At 35.7% G+C, this 11897-nt stretch overlaps 1 protein-coding gene across 2 annotated transcripts; it reads left to right on the top strand.

Annotated features, from left to right (window-relative positions):
* The first annotated feature begins 422 nt into the window (after positions 1–422).
* On the top strand, positions 423–7921 carry LOC128990909 (protein charybde-like). 2 transcript variants are annotated; one of them, XM_054413559.1, is made up of 3 exons: positions 423–768; positions 6028–6214; positions 6672–7921. In XM_054413559.1, exons 1-3 carry the CDS (start codon positions 582–584, stop codon positions 6916–6918), a joined length of 621 nt encoding a protein of 206 aa, XP_054269534.1. In that variant the 5' UTR covers positions 423–581; the 3' UTR covers positions 6919–7921. The 2 variants fall into 2 exon arrangements, with proteins under 2 accessions (XP_054269534.1, XP_054269535.1); XM_054413560.1 differs by lacking the exon at positions 423–768 and adding an exon at positions 3761–3974.
* Positions 7922–11897: the final 3976 nt, after the last annotated feature.

Genomic DNA, 11897 nt, shown 5'->3' with positions numbered 1-11897 from the left:
CCGATCACTAGCAATAATTGCGCATTCTCAGATCAGATTGATTAGTAAATAATTAATCCTTGTATTCCAGCGCGAGCGATTCCTTTGTTCCGAGCGTCGCGTCGCTCGCTTTCGTCGTCTCTAGAGCGGTCCGTTTTTCAAAAACTGACAAAACTGAATGGACAATTTGCTGCCTTTATGACTCATAAGTTCTAGCCAAGCTAGCGTAGATTTTTTATTTTATTTTAGCCTGTAATTATTTTCGTGTGGAAAATGACACAACAGTGTTGGTTGGTGTTCAGTTCAGTAGCGAAGCGGCCCGGCTGATTCTGTTGCTAGGCGAGCAGCTGACCTACCTAGGCTGTGTGAGAGGAGCGCTGCCATTGGCGGAGCGGCGGCCAATCACAGAGCGGCTTCTACAATCAGCTGTTCGGGTCAGACCGTTCATTGTTCCGCTGTCAGTCGGGCTCTGAACGTCGTATCGGTTGGTTCAAACAAACGATGCCGGTCGACGTTTAACTTCGTCTCCCAAGTGCCGCAATTCCATAGATCTGGCCCCGAAGCACCGCGTTTTGCACGGTTTTCGCAAATTCTCGAAAACCATGATGAAAGATATCGAACACTTTCTAGAAGATTCACCCCACCGCGATATAAAATTGAACGAAGTTTTTAACAAAATCACGGACATTTTACAACAACAGACCGTAGTAACGCCGGCGAAACAAAAAATGTCGTGTGATGTTATTGAAACAATAATGCCAGAAAGGAGCAGTGTGCCCATCAACCAAGGTAGGTTGTACGAGAATAAATGAAACTAATCTTAGATGTACCCTGTCATATCCTAACCTCCTTAGAACGATGCTTACATTAGGTTTAAATTGACACAACAAACACATTTTAAACCTAACCTAAAGATTGATGTTGAAGTACTTGAAGTGGGTTGTTCTTCAGTTAAGTTAGAGTAGCTTCTTCGAGGCTGTTTAAGGTAATAAAGAGTATCATTTCGTTACCATTACATATCTGCAAAGGCCGAAATAATGTTATCCTACAGTTTTTCTATTATGTCAACTAGGAAAGCTATATCTACGATTTCCACTTGTTACAGCCATTATCTTCACTATCTTATAACTTTCTCGAAATTACTAATGTATACTACTAAAACTACCCTTCTACCCAATTTATTTCTAAACACCCCCAACAAAGCCAACCCTGACCACCTCAAACAAAGAAAACTCTTATACCGGTGCACCTACGGGACCAACACTTTGGGATGCTCCGGCATTTTAGGCAAAACTCGTTATCTTGTTAGGAAATAAGCCGATATAATATAATTAATTAGCAAAATCGATGAACGAGATCGAAAATAGAAAGGTGAATGGACAAAGGAAAGTAAGGCATGCGCAGAGGGTGGTGTTTTAACGATTTTCCCTTCCAGCTGAGAGGCAAAGTCACTGTCAAGGCTGCACTCCATCCCCTATACCGGGCATCTGTTTATAATAACCCCAGGTCTACATTAATTGTCAGCTGCCACCCCTACAGCAACCACCCCAACAGATGTGGAATGTTACAGTCAACGGAGAGCGATATTGATCGTGAATTTAGCGGGAAAATTAATTTCCTATTTCGGTAGACAAAGAAAAACATATTCAAGCGGTTGTTTAAGAGTTTTACCCTATTTTCTCAAACTCAATGAGGGTCTAGTAGTGTAAATATTTTGTAGCCTCATATCGAATTTTAATATAGCAATTCAAATTAATATTAATCGTGCCATATAAAATGATAATAACCCAAACCCTTGAATTTATGCTAGTAATTCGCAGTAGAATGGTCCTAGTAGTAATGATGATGCTAATAACTAGCACCTAATATATTTACTTAGTGTTACTATCACTATTTTTCATCAAAATTTAACCATCGATATTTTTTAGCTCAAAACACGTCTAGAGAGTTCAAAATACGCTTGCTCAACTTGGAAACTGCCTACTTTAACTGTATTGCAACCCTGCGAGCAAATAGAATATGGCACATGCATTTACAATGAAATCTATAAAAAGTATACAACATGTTATACAGTAAACTAACAGCTAATTAAATACAGTTTTTCAAGTACTGTAGTTGAATCACATTAGATCCTCGCATCATACACCAAGGGAACCAGATTTATGTTCTAGTTTATAAGGATACAATTCGTGTGTAATCTATTCTTTTCGAATATCGAATCAATTTCAGAATTTTAAACCCTGTAATTAATGTGTGTTTTAATATCAATAGCCTACTATTTTTTAAATAAAATTTTTACCACTTCTCAAAATCATTAAAACAATTATTCCAGTAAATAGCCTTGCATTTGGAAACTATAATTAAGTTGCATAGTCAACGGTTGTATTTAAGTGAGATTCAAACAATCAATAACTTAAGTTGGTCCCATTCCAAAAGGGCGCCGTCGTAATCGTAGTGCGAGGTATTATCTACTTGAGCTCCACAGGAAGATCCCAATCGTTCCATTTGGACAAGTTATATTTAGATCCACGCCACCTCTTTGTTTCGCTCCATTATCTTTCCAACCGGGTTTAATTCCTTATAAATCGCCCCTGTGAGACGTGTTATCAAGAGTTTAGTGTGACTACAATCTTTAATTGTTTGTATCCGCAGGTTTTTTTGAAGTGTATGGTGCAGCTAAAATTACCCTTACGTAGGTATCAAATCGAAAATTATATTACTGTACATAATCACGCAAAAAACATAAACAATGGCGGCATAAAGTTTTTTATCGTAATGAAAAAAAAACACCCCATTATTTTAAACACCATATAGCATTTTTTTGCGAATTTCTTATCTAAAAGTAAGCAAGCTATATTTTTGTTAATGTTTGTTGCTCTGTTGCTATGCGCGAATAGTCAACTGAGTACAGAAAATTATTTGACTCTGACGAAAGATTGACCTCTAAAAGTTGGTAGGTGTAGGCCTACAGATAGAGGATCTGGTTTTACAGAGGCAAATTAAACCAGATATCCAAGTTATTGTCGTAGTAGTATATTATTATTTAAGTCGTCCTTTAAAGTATTTTACCAGTTCTCTTATATTTTAGTCTGTGTTAAAAAAGATTTACGATAATGGAATGTTTGTATAAACTGTATTTTCTTACAATTATTGTATTTTTAAAACTCACTCTTACTTTTGTTAAAGCCATCATTGTCAATCATTAACATTATGCATGTAATCTGACTAGCATAATCATTGCTGCGCTGTTTTAGTTGTTAAGAGGGATTAATATGTTTGCGAAAAACTACCCTACCCTACTTTCTTGTCCATTTGTCTTTGACAAAAGATTGATGTCTAAACGTTGGTCCAAACAGATAACCTGATTTCACAAAGACAAATTTGCCAGCTCCCCCATCCAGTCAAGCCCCAAAACTCCCGTTTGCGCAAAAAGTTTCTTTTTTAGAGGACAAAGAACAGCTCGGGTCACACGGTCGCTTTTCACTTCTGTTGGTTTGGTTTGGGGTAACTAACTAAAAGCACCCCACACCCCGCGTCGTTGACAGGGTGGTTAATCATTCATGTAGGATCACTCAATTCTCTGACAACAAAGGTTCTTTCTCTCTCTCTCTCTCTCTCTCTCTCCCCTCTCCCCCCTTCCCCTAGTGCCCCTAGAGCCAACGCCGGCCGGCTTGACAACCGAGCAGCTTGGCACGTAGGCCAGCTCTCGCGTTGGTGGGGGGTGAGGGGAGGTGAGAGGGGAACTAACCGGTATCTTTGTTCCTCAGCTGTTAGCTGTTCTGTTCCTTGCATCAGTTTTTCGCCGACCGCTGCTCAGAACACATGTGTTATTCGTAGGGTTGGTGATCTACTTCAACGGTCGTTGATGTTACGCGAAGTTGGAAGCAGTCTGTGATATCCTTGTGAATTTTATTAGTACAACTACTTTTTAATAGTCGCCATGGAAGTTTTACCGTGTCCAGTCAGCGTAGATTTCTCGAATCACTACGGCAGAGGTAAGGTTTCGGAGTTTTCATTGTTTGTGGATTTACTTAGTGTTAGCTGAAATTTCTTAAGCTACGTTTGTTTTTTCCTTTGAAAATTTTCGCATAATATTACTTTTCGTTAGAAAACATTTAACTTAGTGCATTACTGCAAGTTACCGAACGGACATTAATATCAATTTGTTGGTGTATAAAACTTTGCGACTACGTTGGTTATAGGTAATAGTCAAAACTTCAACTTCGTTGCCTTTGACGTTCTAGCGATAAGTTCTAATTCAATTGTTAGGATAATACCAGATGTCTTGTGCACATCACTTCGTCGTTTCGTTAGTGTACTAGCATTAGCAAATAAAGTGTTAACTTAAAATCTAGTTATTTTTATCACATTCTGCTAATGAAAACGTTGTATTATAGTTTTTAAAAAGTGTATGATATATCCTACACGACTTGTACACCCGATTCTTTTAGCGTTATTCAGTACTGTCGGTAGTTAGGCAACCAGTGTAGGCTGTTCTAGCGATTCACATCCCGGTCCCGGCTTTCACTCGTTGGCCCCGAGCGTCGTCGCCGGCATCACATCTAGTTCGGAGAAATCGTATCCCAAGTCACATTACCTACAGTATAACAAATCAACCTCAACCATGCCTAGCGCTATGCCCAACCGTGATATTCGGGGTAAAACATTGACAAGTTTTAACGACTTCAATTTTCCTATTTGGATTTTATGTTTTAAGACTAACTTAGGCTATTAATTAGGCTAACCTATTACTTTCGTTTTAGAACTGAAATGAAGAATTTAGTTTCTGATCTAAAGCTCAATCATATTAGCCTACATTTAAACATAAATTGAAACTGTTCGATGTCTTCATAAGTTATTATAACTTACAGTTGAGGCTTAACTTATTTCATGTTTTAATTCCTAACTTAAGTTTTCTTTGATGATTCCCTTCCCAAATAAACCTAAACTTAGCTCTAGCCCGAAGCCCGGTTGAAAATGCTCAACTTTTGAAAATGATTGATCTTTTAATAAGAAACTAACTTAGTTAACGTAAGTTAGGTGTTGTAGGTTAGGTGTTGTAGGCTAGTTTTTAATAAATAACTTTAAATCATTTGTTGTCGCGGGCCTATATAAGTTAATTTAAATTTTAATAATTTGGTCATCTCAAAAAGTTGCTCATCCTTTTAAAACGTCTAAGAATTTAAAGAAATTCCCTAATAAAAATGTTCCTCTTAGGCTAGATGATTAAATATGCACTAAACTTAGCCTAAGATTAAGTTAGCCCTACCCTGCTTATGCATGCCTAAACTTAACTTACTCTGTTATGTTGACCCAATAGCCTGGACATTTCAAGTTTGAAAATAAAAAAAATATTCTTAAGTTGAAGCGGTTTTAAGTAGTTTAAATACAATTAAAAATACTGCTAACTTATAACTTAGGCCTACGTGTTACCGATACTAAGTTAACTTACCACTTAGGCTATATTGTACAAAAGTTTAGCTTAGTTATGGTAATAACTGTTTAAACAAAGTGTTTTTGAAAAGCTAGTTAATACCTCTCAGCTCAGTATACTGTAGACATATTCTTAGTTTAAAATTAAATAACTTAAACATTCTCCTCCCTTTGTAGCCTAACTAATTACTGTATTATCTACAAAATATACATACCTACGTTAACTTACGTTAGTGGTAGGCCTAGACCTAAAATTTTACTCATTAAATGTAAATGTCTTAGGCTACTACTTCTGGTAGTCTTTTGCTCTGTGTCCCGTAAAATTTTTACGTAGCCTATATAAAAGTTTTTAATGTAAATCTTTATAATTCCATTAATAATATAGCAAACAGCATACTGTACACTAAAAAATAAAAGATAAAAGGCTAGGCCTAAGTTATAACTTAATACAAATTAAATAAAAGGGGAGATTTTGGTCGAGGCAAGTTAAGTTAGCTAAATTTTATCACCTGACGTTAAATAAAACTTACAAAGGCAGGGAAGATTTAAACTGTTATTTTGATTTTTGTCAGATTGTGTTTACGGTTTTAACGAATATGATTTTTGCTGTTGCAGGGTTCGTATCAGAAGACATAGAGGATAACGCAGCATGCCAAGCACTAGCGTTAAGGCTGGAAGAGCAGCTGCGGGCAGCAAAGACAGCGCAGTTAGCCTGCGGAGAAGTGTTGCTGCCAGCAGACCTGCTGCCCAGAGTAGCCAGGGATGTACTGCGAATGGCGGAGAATGAACCTTGCGGATTGAGGTAGGCATCCACTCTCTGTAGAGTAAACACATTCTTTGGCTCTTTCCGAATTCCAATCCCTTAAATCTTCTATATGATGGTTTCTTAGGTTTTTTATGTGCCCTACATGAAATATTACAAGTGCCCTCCATATATTCTAAACCTTAAAAGAGTCGCTGGTAAATTTTGTTGCACAAGTTTTGTAGCTCTCTTTATCTTTTTTAAGTATGAAGCTGCCTCTAGGATCTTTAAAGCGTTAAAATGGTTGAAAAATGTTGAAAAATATACACATTTTTGTAACTCTGTAACCGTCAACTCTATCAAATTTGTGAAGAAGATTAATTAGAAGAATTTTGGTCTGCCATCTTAGTAAATTTTAAGTGTTAAATTGCCAATTGCCTCTTGTCTTTTGTTAAAATATTTGTTCTCTTCATGATTACCATGACCAAAGTTCCTAATCATATTGTTTGTTCTACAGAGGCTGCACACTGTACGTTAACTTTGAGTCGGAGCAGGAGTGCCGCAAGATCGGGACTGTCAAGTGCGACCCCAACACCGTGTCCACGTTTGAACTGTTCCTCACTCTCCGTAGAGACTCTCGGAGTACTTGGACATCACTCATCCCTCAGTTCATCAAGAACCTGACCAAGGGAGGGACCATCATGATCAGTCCGGGTTTCACTCTGGAGAAGAAGAAGCTGTACCGATCCTTCGTCACGGAGTAGCGGCCACGGCGGCGCGACGAGAGCCAAGACTGACTGGGTGCACCATTCGCATTGTGATCTTCTAATGACTTTAACAAATTCGTGATTTGCGTTCGTGTTGTGAGCTTACAGTGTTGTCATCTACACTCGTCATTTGCAATCGTTTTTAGTCATTATTGATTTAATTAAAGATATATTATAGAGTAACAAATTTTTAACATATTTAAAAAGATATTCAGATGCAAAGTTTATTTTATCGACCGCAGATATTTAGTTGTAGAATAGGTATATTTATGTACATAAAATTACGAATTATTTAGTTATTGTTACTTTTTAAAAGTCTCGATTGTCGAATGTTTCGCGTTTCTTGATAGTACAAGTCGCTCGGCGAACCATATCACCGCAAGCTTCGTTTTACGTAGTTTAGTTTACCTAATAATATCGATATGTGATCTTGTAAATTTAGTGATGAACTATATATATTTTGCATCGATACAAATTAGTATTTTATTATTGTATTGAAGTTATTGTGTTGATTTTAACGACTTCTAAATGTTAGTTGAAGTCTTGTGATCCCGTCTAGGAGGTTTGCAGCTTTAAGAGTTTTTGTCTTTCATGTTGATTGTGGGCTCCAAGTTTGGTACTCGAGTTTCTTACTGCAATAATTTTTAACCCGATGAATTCTCTGTTGCCCAAAAATGGATGTTTCCCTTCAAAGTACTTACTGCACAGCCGACAACCCCTAGGATTTTATGTGATTTTATTACTTGTAGCTTTGTAATTTTATTTTAAAATTTTAATCCTCGTATCTCCTGTTAGAGTAAGGCTCGAGTTGTATGCAATGTTCGTAAAGGTTTTGATCTCAGCATTCCGGATATACCGGTGTCAGTATTCATCCACTCATGTACTCCACATAGTATGTATGTGAACTGTGTGTGTTGATCATTTTTGTACTTTTTGTTATGGAGAATCTACTTTAAAAGAGAAATATTGAAAAAATCAATAAAAAGAATTAACATTCTTTAATACTGTCTTATGATTTACCCGATATCTATGAGCCATGATAACTTTTTGGAGCAGTTTAAGAAATCCTGAGTCACTGTGATTTTACAGTATAATGTGTGACAAATATATTCCTTTAACTACAAAAGTTTTAAAAATTCAATATAATTTTTGAAATGAAAAAAAAAAATAGTTTTCTTATCACAAAAATACTTTTTTTGAATTAAATACAAACAAATGGGCAGAAATGTTTTCATGATTTTGAAAGATTCAATTTGTAGAACAATTATTTGAGGAGAAAGTCATTATGAATCTATCAAGGGCCAAATAGAGTTCAGCAGTCTACAAAATAAGGTTATTGGGTGACTTGATTATAGAATTGTCTAGCAGTGGCAGTACAACAAGAAGAACAGTAGGATTGCTGACTGAAGAAAAATACAGTGTTTTAGAGAAGTGTTGACAAAACATTATTTCAATAAGGTGCCTTAGTTGAACAATAAATGGAGTTTGAGATATTTAAATATGTCATATATGGGAACAAAGACCTTGCCAAGGTTATCTAGAAAATAAGGGCACTATAAAATTAGAGCACCATTGTAATCTTGAAAGAATAGTGAATCATTTGTAATGTAATTGCTGCATTTTAACACATTCACTACCAGGTGATGCAAGACCACTCTTACAGAGGTTTTTATGGAGAAATAAATAAAAATTTAATATGATGAATAGAAACCCTGGTTTCGAAAGAAGACACTATTTTAGTATTTTGAGAGTTTTAACCAATAACAATGTACCATCAAACTTGGTGACCTATTTAATAAAACAATCTGCTTATAGCTTTTAAGACATCAGTGTTATTTATAGAGTAGATTCCAAGCCATCAAAATACATTTGCCTCTTTTTTTGTCACTTTTCAATAGTCTTAAAATGGATACTTTTATGTCTCAGTTCAAATCTCTGGAGGCTGGACAATAGTGCGGTGGACATGTTTAAACATGAAAGTTGAATTTATTTCAATGGCGGGAGGGAGTTGCCATCATCAGCACTCAACGTGTTCGTGTTAACACTAAAATTAAGACTGTATCCGGTAAATACAGCTGGTGTATGTCCTAAAGATATTCTTTAAATCTTTCCTTTTCGACTAAATTTTAATTTTTTTTTGTGGAGAAAGTTCTCTAACGCTGAGTTAATTCTTCTTCCAAAAATTACAATCCTTTTTTTATCTACCCAAGAGTGAGTAAAAACCATTATCAAAGTTACCATTACAGTTGAACCTCTTCTCTATAAGACGAATTTCAAGGGGTACGGGAAAAATTTGTACTATAGAGGTATTATTAATAAAGAGGGTCGTTTTATCGAGGTTTAATGCTGCTGTTATTCTTCTTATAGCGCTCCAAGGTTTCTCCAAACAATAACTGAGGAAGGAGGAGGGATGGGTGGGGGTTTCATGTTGAGATAAGCTCCTGTTTGTTTTGAAAACTACGTACTATGGAGGTTAAGATTATGATAAATTCGTCTTATAGAGGTCACGTTCGTCTTGTAGAGGTTTTGTGCTAAGAATATTCGTTGTATAGAGGTTAATCAGTCCTAGCCCATGTCACAAACGAATTCGTCTTATGGAGGTTGTTAACTTAATTACTACGTTGTATAGAGATGTTTTTAGAATTGACCTATATGAAAGTGTCAAGGGGATTAAAAAAAACATCGTTTTATCGAGGAATTCGTTTTATTGAGGTTCGTACAAACGAGGTTCAACTGTACATGAATTTTTCCTCTAATTGGTCTTTTTTTCGTTGTTGCCTGGACTATTTTTATTCAAAGCACCTTTCAATTTATTTTTACGAAACTTGAAAGCTCGTTTTTTAGTAGACTATGATGGAGGGATATGCTTCAAATGGACTTCAAATCACTGGGTGGTCATGGCAATATCACTTTTTAGCCATTGGCAGGATTTGAACCATTGAACCTATAGACAACAGCCGAAACTTGAAAACCTCTCTCAAAGATAAGTTTTCGAACACCAACATTTTATCTCCACTAGGTAACGATTTTTTTTGTAGGTTGACAGCTAGGATTGACTCGGCGCCTGTTTGGAAGCCAGATCATCAATCTGGTCTAGTCCGTCTTCAAGTGACCATTATTCATATTGTGATTCAAATTGACAGGTCCAGAAATACACTGTCCTTGCTCACATGTGACGGCCCCGTGCTGTGACCCATACACTGGGTTGGTTGCGAATTGGTGGATGAACCTTTGGTTGACAGTATGCACTGCACACCACCAAGTTGAAAGGTTGATGTTGTAGAGGTAAATACTGATTTTTATGTAGTGGGTTTGACTAAATTCTTAAAGGTAGTGGTTTGAGGTTGAGTAAAACTTGTCATCTAAGATCTGTCAATGACTTGTAAAATTATGATTTTGGTTAAAGGCAAAACAGGAGCCAAAATATAACATTTCGCGTAAGTAAAAACAAAATTATTATATTTTAACTTTAGATTAACAACGTGAATTTAGAATTACGGGCGTAAATTGTAGTTTTAAACAATATTTCAAGATTTTTCAATAACTGGAAAGTTTATTGGATGGGATTTTCTTTCGAGTGGGTAAAAAAGTAAAACTTAAATAATTAAAACACTAAATAATTTTATTGGCCACTGGTTCGAATCAATGCGAGATCGTTTCCAGACCCAGATGCCATTTTTTGTCATTGGGCTAACAAAATGGTTGACGTTAGATAGTAACAAGGCCAGGGTTTAACCCGTCCCTTTCAATACGTAAAAATGCCACTGGCGTAATAGTCGAGTAAATATAGGCACTTGAGATAGAACAAATTCCAACAAATGGTTTGTCAACGGTTTTTGGTAGTAATAGGTGTAGAAAGTACCAGGAAAAAAGTCTACCAAAATCGGACAACCGGAAGTCGGGTTTTTCCAAGATGGCCGCCGTGAGGCCCTCAAATCGACAAGATGACTTCAAATTCGTCGATTCATAGTTCCAGGATTGGCCGATTTCCACTAAAATTGGCAAACACATGTAGAACTATATTTCCAACCTTAAATATGAAAACTAGGCAGACAAAGGAACCCAAAGATGAATTTTCAGGGCATTATGTGCTTAAAAAATAAGATATTTTACCTCAAATGTATGTTTTTCCAATATTTTTTACAAAGTTTGTTATAATTTCAAATTTATTTTTTCACCATTAGATTCAACACAAAAAACCTAACAATTTAGTATATTGAATATTTGTTCTGCTTCAATTTGTTACAGAGATATTGAAAATAATAACTTTAGTATATGTTTTCTTGCCGAGATAGCTCAATGTTAATCTTATGGAGAATAAGCGTAAATATTAATATTATTTTTCATTAAACCTATATATATAAGACTTTTTGTTCTGCTTCATATTATCTGTTTTAATATTTTTTTACTAAACATTCCTTTTTTGGCAGTTACCATTGCAGCAAACCTACGTATTCGGTTCCTCAGTTTTAATCATAAAGAGAATAAGCAAAAATACATTTTTTTAATAGTCCGAGAAGTATAGAACATTATCTTAAAGAATTGCAAGAAAGCGTTTTATGATTTTATGTTGTAGTGTTGGGTATGCAGAGTAACATAGTAAAAATTGCCAAAAATCGGTCTACTGGAAAACCCCTAGAATCAAAATTTAATATGACGGATTTTCTCAACATTGGAAAAATTAAAAAAAAATCCACATGCATTTTCTTTGATATTGACTTCAGACCACCACCAATATTTATTTGGTGGTCATTTCTTTATTTCGATAGGGAACGTGTTTTTGGCTGTCATCTTGGATTCGACCATATTGGATATAAATAATTTTTTTAATGTAATGGCAATGTTGTGACACATTATTTTTAACTAGATTTTCACGTCCATTCCATTGCCAAAATGAGTTTTTAAATATCTTTTTTTCTTTTCAAAGATATATTCAAACAAAAATTCTCCCTCAACATTTCTTAAGGACGTATCGT

The sequence above is a fragment of the Macrosteles quadrilineatus genome, unplaced genomic scaffold (genome assembly GCF_028750875.1).
Source record: "Macrosteles quadrilineatus isolate MER2022 unplaced genomic scaffold, UCM_ALF_1.0 Scaffold_3__2_contigs__length_128488019, whole genome shotgun sequence".
In the NCBI taxonomy this organism is placed as follows: domain Eukaryota; kingdom Metazoa; phylum Arthropoda; class Insecta; order Hemiptera; family Cicadellidae; genus Macrosteles; species Macrosteles quadrilineatus.
Note: the sequence above shows the minus strand (reverse complement) of the source record. Positions and strands in the feature narration are given on the sequence as shown.